We start from the raw sequence: 22,866 nt of genomic DNA, 5'->3' as shown, positions 1-22,866 counted from the left end.
CTGTGCTCCCCTCATAATATTCACATCAAACTGTGAAATTCTATTATAAACCGATAAAGTGGTGGAAAATGGGTTTAATCATCAATCAATGGTTGTTTTGACCTGACATATATATGTCTAAAAGATGCCCCACACATCCTCCAACGCTGCCTGCACTAGGATCTTCGATGGGCCCCCAGGCCAAGTGATTTTTCTGAGGCCGTATTAGGCAAATTGTCGAAAGTTTCAACCGGATCTAATTTTTGTGAGACTCTTCTTTTAGACCCTGAGCTGTGCCTGGGTGGGCCCATTATTTTTGACGACACTCCCGCCCTTACCTAAGGGGCCCGGTGCGTCTCAACAGTTTCAGACACGAAAAATATTTGCCCGATTTTATATATTTGGTGGGGTGAAAGAATCGGCATCCATTATTTCAAAATATATAAGAATGCTGCGAAATATCCATACAAAAAATGCTAAATACACAATTCAATAAATTAACACAAAACTAATTAAAGAAAAAAAAATCCTGAAACCGATAAAAATTTTGTACTTGATGAATCAAAAATAATTGAAAGAAACAATTCCAACATCAATAAAAATTCAGAAATTACAGGGGGGGGGGTGGGGATTTCAGAATTGTTGAAACTTCAGAATTAATGCAAGAAGTACTTTCAGAATTCATTAAAGCCTCCAATAGTTTACCGTCAGTGCAGGGGTCCACAAAGCACGGTGCCCAGTGCGACCGCTCCTGTCGCACACTCCTAAGAGCGGCTCCCACTTTCACAGCGGAAATCACTTTTTCTCATTTCTCTTTGACAGCCTCAACCGTTTTCTCCACTGAGGGCAAAGCAAGAATTGGGGAACAGGGGGAGGGGGTGAGACTAAGGTGAAGAGGTGCTTGGCTAGTCAGTGAATATCCTGTTGTTTAATATTTTGTTGGCTGGGCTATGCCCTCACATCCCGTAGGCTGGGATTTTTGGCGGGCCCAAGTAGGAGGTGGATTTAAGGACCGGCGCACAACCTGGGCCGCGTTAAACCCAAACATTACACTTTTTCCTAATTTAAGGGGTCCAGTGTTTACTTTTGCCTGATCTGCCCCCCCTCCCCCCAAGCAAAACTTTTCACGCGCTCTTCTGTAGTTAATTTATAGCTTGAAAAACCCCAAAAAATTATATTAATTGTTCCAGGCCCGTTCCCATGTCAACCCTTCCCTTGTGGGTCAAATGCCGAACTTGGAAATTGGGCGTCGACATCTGCACAACAATTTTACCGAATTTAATAGTTGAACTTGAAAATTATTGGCGACATTCCCAGTTTAAACGACAGCGGATGGTTTTTCTACCGTTAATTACATGAAAGAAAGCGAAAAAAATGCAATTTAAATAAAAGCAAACTTACGTGGGGTAGAATCTAGTTCATCAATATGTCACTATGAAATCCTTTGAACGTTGAAAAAAAAAAAAAAGTCTTAGGCATTTTTTTGCTCACATAGGAGCGTTTCATTATTCCACACATGGCCCCCACATCCTGGAGTAGGGCCCCTAGGCTGCAATCTTTTGCGGGGGCTCCCCGACCAGACTTTCACGGGCCCCTTTATGATGGATTTATATCGTGAAAAAACAAAAGATAATGAAAATCGTCCCGGTCCCCAGGGCTGGAGCCTTGCCAGCCCACCCCTTGTGGGGGACATGATTCCACAATAGTAGAGTAAATTTGTGATTATTACTATCTGACAAATAGTTCAATCTACACGAACGGCAAGGAATGGTTCGATTCTGTACATGCAGCTGGTCATCCGACGATGAACGGAAAAAAACTTACACACCATAGGAAGTCCAGCAGTACAACAGAAACGATTTTTTTCCCTTTCATATGGTAGGTATACTGCCTATCTATTGAAGGAACAGCCGGCACACCAATTGTATGCTATCAGCGGCTCTCTTTTCGCTGAGTAGTAAAAAAGACCGACAGCTAAAACATTGTTAATTGAACGCATGTGTTGAATGGGTCTGCAAATCGATTTTTTCCTCTTCCTATAGAGATATTTGGTTCCGAGGAGAAAAAGAAGCTATACCCGTTTGCAATTCCCAGTGGTGCCGGGTTTGATTTTTAACAATGCAACGCAAATCACACGGGTATATGAATACAAGATATGTGGGAAGAAAATGACAACGACATTTGGTTAATGGTGTCCTTTAAGCAAAATTCTGTTTTGTCAACCCTAGGGGGATAATAAGCAAGCCAGACGTCTGGAAAAGTGTGCAGACTTCTCAAACATGAATTCATTGGTGACTTATGGACCGAAATAGGGCAGGCATCACCTTTTAAAATTCTGATTCTATGAATTCATAGGTTCTCCGTGGGTGAGGGGGGAGCGGTGGCTTTTACCGTTGGTAGTACGGAAAAGTAATGACTAAAACACGCAAATTAAAATAAATATAGTGATTTAATTAAAATACTTTTTTTCAATTACTTAAAAAATTTCCTTCACTTTTCCCTTGTGCAACATGATGTGTAATTTGTGAACGCGTTTATGTCCAGAAAAGAGATGCACGAGACATTTTTGTCTCAATTTTCATGGTGCATGCAATCAGTGTTTGATCTCGTTTATCGAATCATTTTTTCTTTCATGCACAAGAATCATTGTTGAGATTTGTCTTCTGTAAATATAGAATACTGAAATGATTATTCACATGCGTTCTGGTGGTAGCGGAGGGGTTTCCTGGTGTTTTCGACGATAACTTCATGGTCATTGGCGTACGCAAGAGAGAGTGGGGGTTCTAAATCCCCTTGAGTAAAAAATTGTAGTGTTATTGTGCAGGTAAAAACGTAAACCCCCCCCCCCCCGCGAGAAAATTTTACTTACGCCTATGTTCATGGTGATAATTAAAATGTTGTGCATCTTATCTTTTTATTTGCAGTCATTTATGAACCATTTCTCCTTCGTCTCTGAATCTCAATATATACATACAGCATCTCATTTTATTAGGATGGTTTTTTTTAAATACAATACATGTTTCTGTGTGTATTTGTTTATTTATACTTATGGTGAACTTTTGGTAATAGCGCTGGAATAAACGATTCTGCAGTATTTTGATTTTCTGTGGTATAAACTTCAGATAACAAAGCTATGTCCCATTATTGCATTTATTATTATTTTTTTGTTTTATTTTCTCAGTGACTTTTTTTTTGTTTTTTGTAACTACATCGATGAGACTATTGATTGATGTTTTTATCGCTTTACACGGCAAAATAGCAATAAGCTTCCTTATGATTTTCAGCAGTAAATGTGTATAAATTAATGAAAAAGTAATGGGTATTTTTTGTCCCATCGCAATCTAACCCATGGGATCCCGGCCCCCCCATTCCATCGCCCCCAAGGGGGCGTTAACACCCACGTTGGGAATCACTGGTACAGTGCATGGGCGGAGATACAGGGGCCATGCCCCCCCCCCTCCCCCAGCGTTAAAGGTGGAGTCGACTAATCTAATGTATATATTTATATAGGAATTGACATCATTATTAGCGTGCCCCCCCCCCACTTCCAAGTCTATCTCCGCCTATGGTATAGAGCAGCTTTTTCAAATTGTGCGTCTCTGTTTCTAGGGGCATCGCCAACCTTTATGTGAGGTGTCACGGCAAGCATGATATATTCATTTGTGCACCTATTTATGCTTTGAAGCAGTTACGGGAAAAGTTTATATGGGAAAATGTCTATTAATCTATCTTGAAGAGCCCCCGGCGAATCGTGAATTAGGCAAGGGAGCAGTGGTCGACAAGAGTTTGTGAACCATTGGTATAGGGAAAAGTGTTCCACTGAGAGAGGGATTCGCTTTACAAAATATTTGGGCTTGTCAATGCTAAAATAAGGCGGCGAGATATCTTGTCAGTGGCAGTGCTACTCAAAGGGTTTAGAATCAACTGAAGTCAGCGATGAAGCGTACTATCTCAAGTCTATTGCTGTGACTGCCGTTGTGGTATTCAGATTCCATGATGCTCATTTTATTCTCATGCTTAATGGATATACAGGGTGTATTGGACGAGAAATGACTAGCAAACAAAAGGAGCTATTTACAGCCATGCAACTCACAAGGAAAGGGTGTTTTTTCAAAAATTTAATTTTAAAAAAAAAAAGCTCTTTCAGTGCAATATTTGAGCTATGTTCAAATAGTGATTGGTATTGCTCTAGCAACACGAGCAAATATGTTCCGGCGTCCCTGGGTTCAATCTTGCTTAAAATTATGCAAGAAAACCTGACAAACGGAAATCCTGTGTGATGACAATGAAGGTCTGTTCTGTGCATAAGTAATAACATTACATAAACGACATTATCCACGATTCTAATCAGTGCCAACCGTGTTAGGAAATTTAAATTTTTTTTTCACATTGTCTTGTTAGAAATGTATTAGATAATTGAGGTTTTACTGTATTCAATCCTTTCAGCGGCAATCCTGAGATATCCCATAAAACCTGACCTGCTTTATTTCAGCCGCCCCGAAATATTCGCTTCTAAAAACGCACTGAAGTTTTTGTTTTTACTGTAAAAAGATGTGTTTTCTACCCCCCTTGTCCAATCGATCAACTGCCAATGGGCGGAATCAGCTCTTCAAGTTTAGATAAGAGCAGGCGCGAGAAAAAGGCTTTTTTTTCCCCCAAAAAAGTATATTCTCTTCCTAGATACAAAAACGCCTATTACGTGTGTGGCTATCAAGTGGGGGAAATAAAATTGTTGGGTGTAGTAAACTTTTATTTTGGGAGGGGGGAAGCAGCAGCAGTTACCAGCTTCTTAATAGGTGACAATTTTAAGAAGGCATCACAATTTCAAATGTGGCAGATCAGGAAAAATTTAAAAACCGATTAAGGGCTATATTTTTTCCAGTTACCGCCATCAGGGAAGTTACTACTACTAAACCAGACATGCACCTCGTCCATATTCCTCGGAGGAACTTGAAACAACGAATTGGTACATGTTGGAATGTATAGTGAACCTTCCCTGAAGTTTGTGCGATGCTGCCATCTGCAATGAATTTTTTAAACAGAGTTTTTTCTCAACTCAATAGTGTAACAAACGAATAATTGTAACGTTGTAGGCCTGTTGCTCTCTGCGGAGACACTTTAATGGGAAGATCGACTCGCATCCGCGCCTCGAAGTTGGGAACCACAGCTATCAAGGAAGCTGCAGGCTTGGGGGTCATTCAAATATTACGTCAGCATCGGGGGGGGGGGGGGTTTCAAGGTTGCTTAAGTCATCAACCACCCCCTTTTGAAGGCATGAAATATTTTGAGATGCTGACGAAATTTTGCTGATACAGGAAAGGGGGTCAAAAATGGCTGAAAATCTGCTTATATATTACTTGAATAGCCCCCTTTGAGTTCATATGTCAACTGCAAACACTACACTTTAAATTTTTTTTCCCTCTTCCAAGAAATGATATACAGAAAAAGGTGAATACACAGGCTCAAAACAAGAAAATAAAAGACAATTTTTTTCGTGACAGTCTTTTTATTCGATTAAAATTTTTTGGGCACACATTAGAGAGTACTGACACCGATTAACAAATCCTTTTCGGAATTCACTGGCACAAAAGAGAAATGCTGCTTCATTCTTCCAACGGAATAATAATAATAAAAAAAAAACAAGACGAATTTCTTTGCATGGAAATATGCACTCAACGATAATAATAGTACTTCAGATACCTCACACTGAAAAATAAAGCATAAAACATGTTAGCGAAACATCGAGGGAATTTCTGAGCCGGACCTCTCAAAACATAACTTTAGTTCATTTAAACTGAAGTTATGTTTTCAGATTTACGATTTCCTCGAATCAGAATACAGACATTATTACTTAACATGGCATGCAAATCTGACGAGAATAATCAAATCTTTTTTAACCAAGCACTGTATACAAACAACATAGTCTAATGATTGGCGATTCCATATCTTGACACAAGCAAAGAAAAAATGAGCACAGGCTCCGCACATAACGAAGGCATTTGAAAATAGAGCAATAAAGCCAAAACTATAAAGTGAAATCTGAAGATACAAGAAAATTAAAGTCACGACACCACTATCCTACAGACTTATAAGAACCATCAACAATAAGCAAGAATATCATAGAAATTAACTGTGATATATAAGGAATTCACTCTTAAATGAAATGAACTATCGTTAACACATTGTATATGTCCCAGCACAAAATTGTTTAACTCAGACTCCATAACTTTAGAATCAATCAAGGTATTGATTATTGGAATCTGTCACATCTCCCAAATATACACCAATGTTAAAAACGTATCTCAATGAAAAACCCATTGCAGTTCCAAATGTGCCTTTTTTGAATAAATGGCTATTATTGGGATACAATTCTGCAATCAAAACCAAGAACTGACACTACAGAAGACTTCTCCGTAAATAAGAATTATTGGCATCAATTTTTAGATGGCAACAAAAAAAAAGTATGTACATTCGAAAAAGAAAATGACAAAACTAAAAAAAAAAACTGAATCCTGTATATTACTCGACATTATTTTCAGACCTGGCATCGCTATGAGGCGAATCACCCCTGGCTTCACTATCGGACATTTTTTCTTCTTTTATGGCAGGTGGCGGTGATCTGGAACGGCTACGAGAAGGAGATCTCCCTCTGCTACCACTCTTGGAACGGGAGCGACTCCTTTCTTTCTCCTCTTTTACAGAACCAGATTTGGAACGGGACCTTGAACGTGATCGGGAACGAGACTTAGTCGGACTCCTGCTGCGCCTGTGGGAACGGCTTCTAGATCGTGAGCTAGACCTAGAACGTGACCTACTGCAATTTGAAAAATAACAATCAATATATACAGCTTAACACAAATTGGGATACGACACTTAATTATCACATCATGGTTCGCACTCTTCCAACGGAAAAAAAAAAAAAAATTCAAGGACTATTCAAGCATTTTTCAAGGTAAAACTTACAAATTCAAGGACTTTTTTTACAAACGCATATTTTTCACATGAATAGGCACATTTAATTTTGATTAACATTACAACAGATTACATTTCTACCTATTTTATTTCACATTATCCGTAATGAATAAAGGAGGCCACATACATATATATTAAAAATACGAAAATACACTATTGGAGCAGGATGGCGCAAGATGTTAATTTTGACGCAGTGTTGGCGTAGAGTTGCCACCCCTGGAAACAGTATAATTTTGGCCCCTCCCCCCGTAATTTTTAACAGAAAAAGAGACACCGCAGCCTTCCCTGGTAAATTTCCCATGAACCTTTGTAAGCACCAACGTGGCGACTTTTTTTCGCGCCAAGGAATCGCCGTTTTGCGGTAGTCAATTCAAGATGGCTGACAGAGCACATAAAAAATTACAAAAAAAATACATAATTTATAATGAATCCACCTAATATGCGGCAATATGCGAAAATCTATAGAAATATATCTGGAAATACGGAAAATTAGGATAAAATGAACACGAAAATCAACGACATACGGGGTTTATAAATGCGGTTGATACAGAGTTTATGGATGCTGCAGTCAGTGCTACCTATTTTAGCGCGAGAAAAAGTCGCCACGTTAGCGCCGATTCCTCCCGTAATTTTTCAACAAACAAAAACAGCGAATTCGCCCCCACCCGGGGACACCCGATTTACCATGACCGTAATACAATTGTTTTTTTCTGGAGGGTAAACGTAATTTTACTGCCCCTTGACTGTAAAATTCGATAATTTTGCAAAGGAATTTTTATTGCTTTTTCTTGAATTTCCATCAAAAACACCGTCCAAGGCATTGCCCCCCCCACACCCCCAGTTTTGGATCTGATCACGGTATGCAGCAACCCGGGTCGAAAGTACGAACAAAAATTTACTATCGCCCGGGCCGGTATCCACTCTTTTTAATGGAAAAAGAGTAAACTCGGCACCTTTCCTCGTTCAATACCCGTGGAACCAAACCCCCGCCCTCTCCTATTGCGATCATAACAGCGACTCGAGACAAAAACGTTCCAACTTCCGAGGTCTAAAAATGGGATTTTTTTTTACACATCAAGAATGGAGCGCAAGATGTCGATATTAAGTCAACAATCAGAATCGTGAAGATGATCTAAATTAAGTTACGGCCAGAAGCGGATAAAGATCAGTTGACGGCGCAGGCATAAAAAAATTTAATATTAGGCCCTTTAAATTAGGAAAAAAGTGTAAAGTAGGAGCCAAAGGCGCGCTTGGTGTGCCCAACGCTAAATCCGCCTCTATTTACGGCTCGCATTAACTGAGTTTTTATCAGCCTGATGACCAATTTTCATCTGATTTGGAAACAATTGTGTTAAACTAAATGTTGAATTGCAGGATTCTGTGATCTTTTCATAAACAGTTCTCCTTTCGATCAAATTTTGGGGCACGGTTTCTTGCTGAGATTTAAATCCAGTTAGAAAAATAATACGAATTTTATTTGTAGATAGATCGCGATTTTCAAACGGATGATTTTTTTATTTTAAGTAAATTCAAAATACCTGCGAGTTTCTTTAACCTTGGCCAGCTACAAGAGTATTCTACAAAGCGTATTAATAATACGCATTTTGGTATTCTCCCGCTGCGCGTAAGTTAGCTTCTGCACGGGCTCTCTTAAATTGCCATTTCAAATAACATAAAAAAAATTAACAAAAGTAACAATAGCACAAACAACAAATGTAACTTGCTCGATGCTCCAAGAAAAGAATTCGGTCCTTAGGACTAAAACTTTTTAAAACAAATAAAATAAAGGATCAATTTTAAAATAAGATGAAAATGAAAGAACGAGTGAGCACGTGGGGAAATAAGAAAGAATAGTAGTGAGGGGGGGGGGGGGTTTCTTTGTTGTAAGTATATACGTTTTTTTGCCGACCAACTTTTCCATAAAATGATGATTTTTTAACCAAGGAGCTTTCTTTCCAAGCGCCTTGAAATCAAGTTATGCTGACGTCACACGGTATGCCCCCGGGAAGATTGGTGGGCAGAGCGGTTCCACGTGCACAGAGAATAAAAAAAGGAAAAACATTCCAACATAGGTTTTGGCGCAGCATGAACTGAACTGGATCATTTCGTGTCGACAGTAACGTGTTACATAATCACACAACGCGATTGTGTACTGAATTTCAGGTTTTTAACCAATCAGAGTTTTCACACTGCGCAGAAATTTTACTCCTAGGAAAACCTGGCTTTATTATTGGTGAGTGGACAGTGCGTCATGCTGGGCGATTCACTTTGTATGCGGCACAGAAAACCTGCTCCTACGAAAACCCGGCTTAAGAATAATGGGGCTAAGGCTTTTCCCCTGTGCTTTGCACTTTAAGGACCACTTACGGAGTAAAAAAAAAGTGGCGAAAACTATTTCGGAAAACACAAAATTTTCAACGATTCTCACAGAATCCTTAAAAATTTTTTTTTTTCAAGGACTGTACTAACCATGTCAATACTTAAAAAAAGAAAAGAAAAAAAAGGAAGACCCACCTCCTGCTGCGACGTGGTCTATCCACAACCAACTTGATCCTCCTTCCATTCAGCTCAGTTCCATCCAACTTGCTCAGAGCACTCTTCATGTCAGCATAAGAGGCAAATTCAACAACACTATTGAAAGAAAAGAGAGATATTGAAAAATATATAAAAACTACAGAGACTTAAAAGGTATAAATAATCAAAATGACATCAGAAATATATTCTCACCCCTCATTTCTTCTCTGCTTGTGAGCATCAGCGTAAGTCACTTCACCAGCCTGGCGCATAAAGTCTTTCAAATCCTTTATTCAAAATAAACGGGAGGGAAGATTAGACAAAGTATCAAAAAATTCAGTTAAAAAATACTGAAAAACCATTACCAAGCATAAAATAAAGCATTGTCCACCAACAGGGTTAGCAAGTTTTTGCAGCAGTGGTAAAAAATTATGGGGAAAACTGCCTTGGCAAAAATTGAAAGAATTCAAAATTTGAACTTTTAATTTTATGAAACAAAGTTTGGAAAACATTAGCTTACTTTAAAAAATGAAACATTTAAAATAGATGGGTTTTTTTTGTCTCTGGAAAGCCAACTGATTCCCTCTCAATTAGATGAAAGGGTTGGCAATGAGTGTGAATAAAAGCCATTCTTGTGCCAAACTTGCCCATTAACAAGTTGTTAATGAAACCCAAAAAACATGAAAGATAATGCAGGAGTGCAATGAATATAGAGCCACGTTTTCGAAAAAGCATTTACCTAAACACCCCCTTAGCCAAACAGAGGGTGAACCAAAAAACCAGTCCATATTGAGGGTGCTCGATCTTTAGAAGAGAGGACCATTTCATTGAAAGGAAGACGTGCAGTGCCTGCGGAGGGGCGACTCTAAGGGATCTGAAAGCGTGCCGCAGGCCCATTTAGGTGCTCTCAAATTGTACAGCGGGTCACTCAAGTGATTAAATATACAGTAGGTAACTTAAATGATACGAGAATGTGCCAATTGTCACTTAAAGGATCTGTAAATGTGCTGCTAGGATCATTTTTAAAAAATTATGATGCCGTGGACCACATAAGATGACTCTAAAGGTCACATTTGGCCTGTGGGTCATTTGTTGAACATGTGTGCTCTACACCACAGCTACTTATATTTTGCTTGCATTTTCATTCTAATATCAGGGCTCCCACTCAAAAAATGAGAAAAAGTAGGAAAACGCAAGACTAAAAAGTAGGATTGGGGAGGGTAACCCCCCTTAGACAACATAATCATAGCATAATGGAAAAAAATCCCTAAAAAAATATTTTTTTTGAAAAAAAATTGTTTTTTAATAATTAAATTTTTTTTTTAATTTTGAACCAACTTTTTTTCCCCTAGCAGTATTTCAGTCAAGCTAAAACAAAATGACAGATGACTTGGTTACAAAACCAATTTTCGGCCAAAACAGTGCACTAGCAACCACAGATAATTCTTTGCTGTCTCTCCTCATACATATTACATTATATTTTATAGTCTTCCAAAGTGACGAGCTTGTCAACTCTCTTCGACAAGGCACAGCAAATTTCGAAGATGTACATTTTTAAGAACGACGCACCTTTCAGACCACTTTCGAAAGCACAATGCAGAATGTGTAAATTACAAGATCCGACGTATATGAGGCAAGGTGAACCAGATAGTTTTACTGCGGCGCTAATCATTTTTAAAATTTTTCTGTTTTGTTCACATTTTACTGTTCAATGCCAGTGTAATCATTTTTGACAAATGAAGCACTTTCATTTCTAGCTCTTCGCTGAGCATTGTAAATATTGTTTATGCCTTAAAAATACAGAAGACAAATGAATGCTATTGGGTAGCATCAGAATCACCAAACCTAGAATAGGCCTATGTATCCAACTGCTTTGAAATGCAAACTGTTTTTTCACCTATTTGCACCATAATTTTGAATGATGAAAGTTACTTTCCAAGACCATGAAGTAATAAATACAAAATTATTTTTCCATCCAGACAGAAGTTTTTAATGTCTACTATACTTGTTGAACCCTCAAACTAAGCAAATGAAAAATTAATCAATCAAATGGTCCACATACCCCCCCCCCCCTAAATTAACTTAAAAATGATATTTCTGCTTTGGCAGAATTATTAATTGCATTCTCCAACATTTGTATTATTTGGCAATATCAATAATTTCCTGCTCAATTACACAAATTTTGTCGATAGGATTTGGTAAAAAAGTAGGAAAAGTAGGACAAAACCGAGAAAGTAGGACATTTTACCAAAAAGTAGGACGAGTGGGAGCCCTGTAATATGTACGCCTTTATTCTAAAACACATCCGAAGTCCTAACTCTTTCAAAAACCCCAGATAAGGAGATATAGAATGGACTAGTTTTTGGAGTTGTATTCCCAGAAGTAAGAAAATTCTTACTCATTTCATTTATGATAAGGGTCAGTCAAGTGATCAGTACTTAAGGATGCAACAAGCACTATCATTAACTAAACTCACATTTATATTGCAATTTCCAACTTTTTGTTAAAAATTAAACTTTATTTCCAAATTAAGAGCAAACATTACAATAGCTTGCTATTTTAACATTAGACGATATAAGGACCGATTCCAAGGGTTATATTTTATATTTTAGCTGTATTTTCAATTTTTGCCCCATATTTTCTACTGTTGCCAGCAAAAGCCCAACCCTGGTCCATCAGCTTATTCTAATCACACACAATTACCATAATTTTCTGCCTATAATCCATACATGCAAATTTTGATACTATGAGGAAAGTCTTTCTATTATCAGTCAGTGGAAGATTGCAGCAAGAATGCTCAAGTTGATGAATGTAATGTATGACATAGAAACACGATGATTCACAAACACGATGTCCATATTTCAATTAAGATAATTTCCATTCAGTTCCATGTTTCTCTCATGTAAAATCTGGTTATTAGGTTATTACATGTGAATTCTCCCCCCCCCCCAGAAGATGACATCATTTGATGGCAGGCAAAAATGATCTGATCAGCCTGATGAACATCTTGGCAGCATCCCGCCAGCGACAGCTATAGGTTCCCACTATTGCTGTGTTTTTTATTTTCCTCATGCTCAAACAAGCTTTAGGGAGTGTTAAAAGTGTTGCATTTTATTTTACTTTTTTTAGCATCTATAAGTGTATGGCAACTAAAAAATTCGATGACTCAAATGGGACGAATATTTGGTATGGCCGAATAATGCTGAGGTATTCAGCCGAATATTTATGTAAATCAAGCTAATTTCAAAATAAATACCAGAATTTTCCCTGTAAATTATCAAAAATGTTTTTAATTAAAAAAAAATTTATTTATAATGATAAATTTAAAAAAAATTGATATTTGGCAGTCGAATATTTGGTATTCGGTCAAATCACTATCAACTCATCTCTATGAGAAATTCCGTCCATAAGCTCATATGGCTCACATGCCACAGGAGTTAGCAACTTCTAAGAATTCTGGAAAGAATTTATTTCATCACCAACGAAATCCCCAGAAATTGAAAAGCTTGTTTTTGCACATTTAAAAGAAGTACCCATCATTCTTCATTCTGATCAGGAGAATATGAAATGCAGGTCTTATATATAAATGTGAAAGTATGTATGTCTGTTCTTTATATAAATCTACAGTTTTAGATCGATCATCGCCAGATTTTGATTATATACCAAACAGGACCGGGGTCGAACCCTAGGATGCTGTAAAAGCTCGTCAGAGCCGGGCAAATGCCTGAAATAGGATTAAAACTGTCGGCCAACAATGATTTTGGGGCCCCAACAATCACTTTTGGAACGTTCATTTTGGTTACAATGGTTCTCAACAATGTGTTTCAGATGTGCATATGCCTTTCCAATGGTTTGCCACATCTTTAATGCTGCCATTATAACAGTTTATTCCTTTATAATGGTTTGTCACTTTTCCTTCCAGTAATTGAAGAAAACCCGGAAAGTACCAGGTATTACGGCTAGCCTATACATAGGGTGTCAATCATAAAAGTATAGTTTCAATTTAAAAAATGCTTAAAAAGGTGTTTGAATAATATTTGCAGCACAAGCTGGACATATGACATCACTAACAACCATATGCGTACGCAGAATTTTCTCGAGGGGGGTTTCAGATTTTTTTTCCTTCTAAGGGGTTTTTACATTTTTCCCTGCAAAATAACACTACAATCTTCGCTCAAGGGGGAGGGGGTTAAAACTCCAAACCCCCCAGCTGATGAACTCAATGCTTGCCTTAAATCCACACTCTGGCACAAAGGTAAAGAATTACCATTATCCACCAACATGCAAGTTCAACTGCAAAATGACTCAGCACTGCTATAACTTTTACATTAGTTGATCAAACTTGGCAATGGGAGAATTCCCGTAGACCCAAGCACCAGACTGATTACGTTCCCAAATGGATTTTGCCAGTTGTTAAACTCAGTTCAAGAACTTGCAGACAAAGTCTTTCCAAACATTCAACAAAATCACAGAAACCATGCGTGGGTTTGTGAGAGAGCGATTCTGGCACCGAAAAATGTGTGAACGAGATCAACGAAAAAATCCTAAAAATTATTCCGGGACTCCACATCTTACAAATTGGTTGACATTGTGACAGACAGTTCTTTATCCTACAGAATCTCTGAATTCTTTCAATATTCCGGGTGTGCTACCATACAATTTGGTCCTCAAAGTTGGAGCACCTATAATTCTCTTAAGAAATTTGGAGAGACAGAGACACTGTGTGAAGAAATTGCACAATTACATCATTGAAGCAAACAATTCTAACTGGATTTGTGTCAAAGGAGAAGACGTCTTCATTCCACGTATCCAAATTATCACTGAAGAAATGCCATTCGCTTTCAAGCGATTACAGTTCCTGATTCATTTAGCTTTTGCCATGGCAATCAACAAAGCGCAAGGCCAGTCATTAGCAGTGGCAGGTATCAACCCACCTGAGCCCTGTATTCCTCACGGACAGCTTTTCGGTGCCTGTTCGCTTGTTGGTAATCCTAAAAATTTTTACATCTACACACCAGATGAAAACAAATATTGTGTATCCACAAACGACTGCCTGAAGTTTTTAATTAAAATATTTAAAAATAATTTTTTTTTACTTAATGCAGAATTTTTTGATTAAGAAATAATTAATAAGCTATACATAAATTTTTTACGGGACGGGCAATGTCGCCAGGTATCAGATAGTAGCAGTTATAAAGTTTTTTCCAACTTTTTTTTAATATGTGGATTATAGACAGGAAATTGTGATACATTGGCACATAAATTCAAACATTAACAGCTATTTCAGTACATAAAAACCATTCGGATGATGCATATGAAATCTGTTAGTATGTCTTTCTAATCTGTTTCTATTTCTCAAAGGAAAAAAAAGTGAAGATGAAAAACCACTACGGGGAGAGACTTGCTGCCATGTGCACATCCTCATAATGACATACAGAAAAATGATATCATTGAAAAAGAAAAAAAATCCCTGTAATGGGTATTTGAAAATCTATGCCAGAGTTCTGGAATTTGGCAAAAATTAAAACGTGCCGAAAACCAATTTTTGATTCTTAATTAAATCAAGCAGAAATTAACAAAGTAAAAACTTCTTTCATGAGGGAAAAAAAAGTTTTTTTTTTGCAATGAAGCTCTTTGATTGTGGCTGTTGTAATACAGCTAAATAACACATCAGAACCAAAAACAAAGTTAATTTAAATATAAAAATAGAAAGGAAATTTTTTCCAGCAATACCAGAATGCTACAATCACTCAGAAAGAATCAATTCAGAAAGAATTTCTACCTAGAAATAGCGAACATTACACTAGTAACGAGTGCTCACTGAATTTATTGAACTACAATAAAAAAATACCAAAATTTGATGCTAAGTACACAGATCCTTATCGAACAATGACTAGTTCTTCCACTAGAATTCTGATTTTATGAAATGTTTTCTATATTGAAATTCGATGAACAGTTCACTACTGTTTAGGAATATTCTAGTGTTGTATAACGAGAACATCAAATAAAATGTACCAAAATCGGAATTTTGAAAAACAAAGGTAAGAAACAAAGCTTAATTTATAAAACCTTCAACAGAAATAGGAAGAAAAAAAATTGGAAAATAAATAATATCTCAAAGAAAAAAAAAACTTTGCTATACTGAATTCATGTAGTAGTAATGCTATAATCATTACCTTTTGTTCGACAGGCTAAACATCAGAAAGACATCAAAACATCCCTCATCATCATCATTTTGGTCAACCAGAGGCAGCGATGATGTTTAACATCAGTATTGGCCCCTCACATCCATCATTAGCTTTCATCTTATACCATCACATCATGGGGGGGAGCGGCCAAGTGTTGGCTTATCTTCCTCTGGTAAACACGTCCACAAGAGGGCTCTCTCTCATCTTAGTACATCGAACCGGCCCAAGCGTTCGAGTCAAGAGCATACAACCAGATCGTCTCATCAGTAATATGGGCATCGATCGCCCCCACTGATGCGTTTCCCCCTTCATGGGCGAGTCAATAATTTAAAATTAAAATTTCAATTTATTTAAACCTGGAGGTGCTATTTTATTTTGGTGAAAAATCTTTGTAAATTATATTCAATAGAACAAAACATTCCTGAATCACAATTTCGAAAAATAATGAATTGCTTCATTTCTTTAAAATATTCTTTCACATTGACTCAATCACAATGACTATTTCTTGTGATTATGAACTATGACATTCAAGGCAAAAAAAATCGGCTGTTTGAGGGAAATCAGTTTTTAGTCATCTAACTAAAAACCTATAGGGATAACTGTCACTACCCCCAATAATGTCTTCAAAATTTTTCTCTAGTTCTAATCCTAAACCTGGAAGTTCATTTTTTGCAATGTATAAATTAGAGTTGCAATCATTGGTAAAAATAAAAGTTATGGGCTTTCCCTACTACAGATTAACCTCATCTCCATGTAATACGGAAAATGACAAAATAGTCGAGTAACAGCAGCCACAGATCCAAGGCAATATGTCAACATGGGAAACTTGTGTAGGTTCATATTTGATCTCATATTTTAATGGTACAGACCCTTTTTCCTATATTTAATTTCACTCTTGGAAGGGGTGATCCCTTCCGATTCACATTGTACCAATCTTCCTGCGTCTACGGATACATAAATGAATTTAGAAGGATTGCTCACACAAATGTCCAAATCTATTGTCAGTGAAACCTGTCTAAAACAGACACTAGATGAGACAGAATAAGAAGATTGTCCCATCGAGATGCACCTTTATCAAACGAAAACCTGTCTAGTAAATAGTATTATTCCAGTCTATTGATGTTCTGTGTCAAAGATAACACGGTACTTTGTCCACATAGTTGTCACCATTGTTGTATCACATCTTTTTAGCTGCTCTCGGTTGCTAAAGAAAAGCTTGGCAGGTCACGAGATCAAGAGCCACCCATTCAGATATTCTTAAAAGAGTGCTGGCAAAGTGGCCTAAGTGCTAAACTTTTTAAATCAATGTTTGTCGAGGGACCAAGTGAATTTGAAGTTGTAAAAGTGTTCTGCATTTGCTTCTTACCCGGTGGAAAATTAACCTATCAGATTCCTACGTGGGATTGAGATTTGCTTTTGAAATGAAGTGATATTTAATCAATTTTGCCATACCACTATCATTTTCTGTACAAAGGGCTAATTAGACAAGGACCTATAATTTATTAGACAGCAGTGTCTCAACATGATCTGATAGATTGGTGAGCTAACAGCTCAATAGTAGACTTTCTGCAGGTAACAATCTTGGTCATGTCAATATTTCTGATGTATCTCTTCATTCCCAAAGATTCAGGCAAGACAAAATTAAGTAATAAATTTGAAACACCTATGAACATCCTTTAGTACAGTAAGAGAATTTCTTATTGACCTGCGCTACCACACCTTGAAATGGTGACCCCATTTGGGGGTCGACCACCCCCCCCCCCAAATGACTTGACCAACCCGCTGCTATTATTTTAAATTTAATTTCTTTGTTCTTAAAGGGTTGAGATTACATTACAGGGTTCCCAGCAAATCTGATAGATCATTTGCCCAACCTAAACTCTGGAAGATATATTATTAAAAATCTAAACACTCCAAATTTCAAATTTGCCCCCTCCCCATTAGAACTTTCCCTTTTCAAATATTTCCATACCCCTGAGTTTTGCCAAATGTTCTATTTTTCTTTTTAGGTCGCTGGGAACCCTGCATTAGGATGCTTTTGAATCTCAATAGGTCTGAGAATAAACTATGTCAAAAGCCTTTCGCCAGTGTTCACCAATAAGTATCTACAATCATGATTCATGCATTCCCCCCTTTGTTGAGAAAAAATACTTATAAATTTCAGGGTTTCCCCCCCCCCCCATGCCAATTGAGTTATTGCTTCCCAAAAAAACTCCATTTTTAACATTTTCCCCTCAAAATGTGGGAGAGGAATGAAATTATTCTTTAAAATCATTTTTTCAGGTAACACTGCCCATTATATCACGTTACAGAAATTAAAAATTGATTTGAAAATGAAAGGCCAAATAGCAGAATACAAGAGCCACAGAAATAAATTTTCTAAAGAGCATACCTGCCAGCTTACTCGACTGCTCAAGTTCTCAACAATTAAGCGATACTCAGTCCTAGTTGGGGGTCCATACCTGCAATTCAAAAAAGGATTTCAGTGATCCTGAAATGTGCAAAATTTTTATGTGCACAGTAATTCCAAATGAAAAATTTTCTTTACAAAATGACAAAGCAATGAAATTCTGCGAAGACAGAATTGCAACAAACATTAAGAAATTCTTCAAAATCAAACACCTCGAAATAAAGAGCATATATATTTTTCAAAGTACACGAGTAACCATTTTTGTGTGTGTGTGCGCAAGGTATACGATATAATCCACCTGCTTCAGCAAACTGCAGATGTTTTGACATCCTGTTTATCTAAAACAAAGGTGCACAGCAACCTCTGGTCCACATTATGAGGCATGTATAAACTCTAGCGTAAGCCTTGGCCGAGAAATATATATTAGATGAAAATAAACAAGAGCAAAACTCCAAGCAAATAATTTACACATACTTATCTATCCAGCTTCCACGGCGACGAGGTCCAAAACGACCACCACCACCTCCTCCCCCACCACCACCTCTGCGGACAGGTCCACGAGCTAGTTCTAAAATAACTCTGAAAAAGAAAAAACCTGACTCATTAATAACATACTTAAAGTACAAAAAGATCACAATATAGAATTTCAGTGAAATGAATGCGGATACAAATTTTAAGACAATAAATAAGATATCGGTACTCAAAGTACAGCGTTATGTCACATAGCTCAAAATCTCACCTTTCACCCAATAGCTCTCTTCCATTCAGTTCGTAAACTGCATCATCAGCATCTCTGAAATCATCGAATTCCTGAAAAATAGGAAATTAATTATTGATACAAGGATTAAATCATACGCACTAATACACGACTGGAAAAAGGGAATTCCTAGTTCCTAAGGGATTCACCGATCAGTACTACTGCAGAACAATCTGGAAAAATTTAAAGAAAAATGTATGTTATTTGAGAACTTTTACTACAAAATTATAGGAACCCCTTTACTACAAAATATTTCCAGTCAGCCAACAGCTCAGAAAAATGGGAAACATTCTGCTTTTGGGACTTAAGGAAAACACAATTTGACGATCTGGTTTCTCACAAAACAATTTTAATAAAGATAAAAGTCTGAAGCATTGGCACCTACACAAAAAAGCTATGTTTCGCTGAACAAGTCTAAGGCACCCACAATGCCTAACTGAATTGTGCAGTTTTTGTTTCACATAAAAAAAACCATTCGATCAAAAAAGTAATGTACCATATTAATTAATTCAAGTTTCCAGTAAGATCTACTGACCATTTCCCTGACTAAAACGCAAGAATTTCCCTCCAGAAGAAAAAAAAAATGTATTCAAAGCTCAACCTTATAAATTTTGAATTTTTGTTTTCAGAGCCCCCTCCCCACCCCCACAGAGCTTTCCTTATGGCTTTTGCCAAATATTTTCGATATTTGAAACTAGGTCCCTAAAATGTTGTTACAGACAGGTTTCACTGTATCTTCAGTTCTTAATTCCAGTCAATTATTTGTTACTGAATGAGACGTATTTTAACTTTTCAATACATGATAAAAGAATTTGTCTTTAAAAAAAAAGCAGACCTGAACAATTTTATTCTGCACATATCACCACTGCGAGAAATTCAAAATTGTAATAATAATGGGGGGGGGGGGAGAGAGGAAGTCTCAAGCAGCCAACTTACCACAAAGCCAAACCCATTCTTTATCAGAATTTCTCTGATCTTGCCATATCCTTTGAAAAATTTCTCCAAGTCTCTCTCTCGTGTATCATAAGCTAACCTTCCGATGTACACTCTGGTACTCATCTTGGGCAGTAATTCTGAAACAGGTAAATATATTTATAACAGGTAAATTAACTATTAATTGTGAACAGAGTATGAAAAAAATTACCCCACACCAGAATTTAAGCTGCTACAGTCGCATTTTTCGCAAAATGAGAAAGAAAGTCTTAAAATGCAAAAGAAGTGGTAGCCACTTTTGTAAAAATGCATACAGGAGATATGGAACGAATAGACATCCAACCATCAATCATTACATTAGCATTGCACCATTTTGCTAAAGCTTTTCTCCTCATTTTCGCTTGTTTCGAAAGGAATTTTTTTATCTAGCTTAAACCCTACCCCACACCACCTTCCTTAGAGACTTCTTTACAGATGATATACACAATATCATAAAATATGATCATATCATTTTCAATATATTTTTTACACTGTGTTACTTTTGATCTTTACACTAGGACTCGGCAAATCTTGTGCACCAGATCACAATGCTGCTAAAAAATTATTGCGCTTAAAAGTCTGAGGATGACACTTCCACAATCTATGTTAGCTCAGAGCGTGACAGATTGCCATAAATCATAGATGTTTTAGGCACTGAGTATAAGGAAACTGGAGTGAGAACTCCCTATACAATAACAAAGACATGCGTGACCAAATGTGGAGGAATACAAAAGCGGCTGTGGAAGAGACTGACAAAATATTGCGGGTTTCAACATATAAATCATAAGTTTCACAAACTGTTTGTTCCATCCCTAATGAAACAATAAGAAAAAAAAACCTAATACTGGATTTGCACTAGGTCCTACTGGAAAAAAAACCTAAATATGGAAGTTTTCCCATAATTTAGATCAATGGGAATGGCTTAAGGGGAGGGGGTGATAAAAGCCACTGGTTTAACATAAGATTAGGATCCCGTGGATTCACTTGGGTAGGGGGGCAATGAGGGAAAAAATTTTAGGAAGTGATGGATCAAACAGTTTGTGAAACTTATGATTTATATGTTCAAACCCGCAATGTTTTGATTTCTCCGCAATTCTTTTGGTTTTTGTCAGGCTGGTATTACACTATAAAAGTTTCCTAAAAGTCCTTTTATAAAACTTGAAAAATTCAACCAATAAGATTATCAGTTGCATTTGCTTGAATGTAACCTATGAACTTTATTGGTTGAATTTTTCGAGTTTTATAAAAGGGATTTTATCAAACTTTTATAGTGTAATACCGGCCCTGAACGGTTATCTGGTTGGTAACTCTTATCCCACCCGACCAATAGAGAGACTTATTACAGTGAAAAAAGCAACATTGAAAAAGTATGACCCTCACAAGGGTAGAGCCCACAGTGCTCCAGCCCCAGGACAAATACCATCATTTTTTGTTTTTTCATGCTATAAATTAACCATATAAGGACCCGTGAAAATCTGGCTTGGGGGGGGGGGGGCCCAGAAATCCCAACCTAGGGCCATGCAGGATGTGTGGTAACATACTACGTTTGGGCTAGTACATACTAAAATTGGAAACATACACAGGATGTGGGGTAAGTCAATCATGCGATCCATGCAGCAAAATCGTTAATGGATGCCATTTTCAAACACGAGGATAAACAAGATGGAAGGAAGCATGACCAGCGCGTTACAGCGATTCCCATAGAATACCATGGGTTTTCCTCGGCCGGGATATACAAATCCAATATCATAAACATAATAATAAACATAATCATAATTATGATTCGAAAATAATAGTTGATGAAACTTCGATCCATTACGCGAATAAAAATAGAAATTCTTACAGCACTAAATAATCGCAAGCACAAGCCTAATCAACGCAATACTATTGCTGATAATTCAAACAAGTTATTTACATGGATATTTATAAGTTGTATTATTAAAAAAAATGGATAATGAGCACTTACAATCGGATCCCGTCTAGTTAAAAGCTTGGATTTATTTATATTTCACTGGAGAAACAAACACAACTACGCACTCTCGCCACAACAGTAAAAATGGCCGCTATCGAGCGTCTTTCCTTCCCTATTGTTCGTAGCGGGGATGCAAAAAAAAAAATTATAACTAAGGCGTTTGATTGGTCGCTCGCAATGACGTCGGTAGAAACAACAAATGTGGAAGAATCAATTTTTCATTGCGGGACCATATTTTATCGAGGTAAAAACGGGACATTGTGGTTATCGGAGGAAAACATTTCATTACAATTGGCGAGCTATTTCAAATTTTCCCTAAATGAGGACGAACAATACCATAGTTACCAGATCATTAAAAAATTTCCAGCCAAAATCAATCTCAAAATTATCGAGCACAGATCTTAAGGGGAGCACAGATCATGGCCCCCCCACAAGGGGAGTCATCATAATGCCCACTGATCCCATGCATCAATAATGCCCACCGTTAAAGAGCACGCTCTACAGAAAATACCATAGAGATATAAAAAGTGGCTCCGTTTTGGTTAGAAAATATTAATTGCTGGTCTTTGTTATCAAAGTGGCACCATCTATTGTGAATATATATAAGTGACTGTCAAGGGCGCACGCACATGTGTCCACATTTTCATGTGCACCCCCCCCCCCCTCCACATCTGCAGCAAAGCCCACTAGGCTGGAATCTTTGGTCAACACAGGCCAGACTATTACGGGGCCCCCCCACTATGGTGAATTTATGATGTAAAAAAAGGGATTGTTCCTGGCCCATGGGCTAGTAATACTACCTAACCATACACGCACCTCGTCCATATTCCTCTGCGGAACTTCGTAGAGCATCGTGGGCACCCGAACCAAGTAATTTTTCTGAGGCCCTACCAAACAAGTTTTCGAAAATTTTAACCATATCTCATTTTTGTGAGGCTCTTTCTCCTGAGGCCCCCCAGGCCGCACCCGAGTAGGCCCATGTCTTAAGACGGCACTGCCTGTGCTCCCTTCATAATATTCACATAAAACTGTGAAATTCTATTATAAACCGATAAAGTGGTGGAAAATGGGTTTAATCATCAGTTCCTTAAAACCATGCTAC

At 37.4% G+C, this 22,866-nt stretch overlaps 1 protein-coding gene across 1 annotated transcript; it reads right to left on the bottom strand.

Moving 5' to 3' along the window:
• Positions 1-5,465: 5,465 nt before the first annotated feature.
• On the bottom strand, positions 5,466-21,874 carry LOC149074851 (serine/arginine-rich splicing factor 4-like). Its single transcript, XM_089245788.1, has 8 exons — positions 21,759-21,874; positions 19,757-19,893; positions 18,803-18,873; positions 18,538-18,642; positions 18,046-18,115; positions 9,679-9,752; positions 9,466-9,582; positions 5,466-6,793 (listed from the first exon to the last, which is right to left on the bottom strand). The coding sequence occupies exons 2-8, from the start codon at positions 19,877-19,879 to the stop codon at positions 6,499-6,501; spliced, it is 855 nt and encodes a 284-aa protein (XP_089101914.1). The 5' UTR covers positions 19,880-19,893; positions 21,759-21,874; the 3' UTR covers positions 5,466-6,498.
• Positions 21,875-22,866: the final 992 nt, after the last annotated feature.

This window comes from Pholcus phalangioides, unplaced genomic scaffold, assembly GCF_987345545.1.
Source record: "Pholcus phalangioides strain wild (caught in Gottingen) unplaced genomic scaffold, Ppha-v1.0 ptg000016l_1, whole genome shotgun sequence".
NCBI classification, from domain to species: Eukaryota; Metazoa; Arthropoda; class Arachnida; order Araneae; family Pholcidae; genus Pholcus; species Pholcus phalangioides.
Note: the sequence above shows the minus strand (reverse complement) of the source record. Positions and strands in the feature narration are given on the sequence as shown.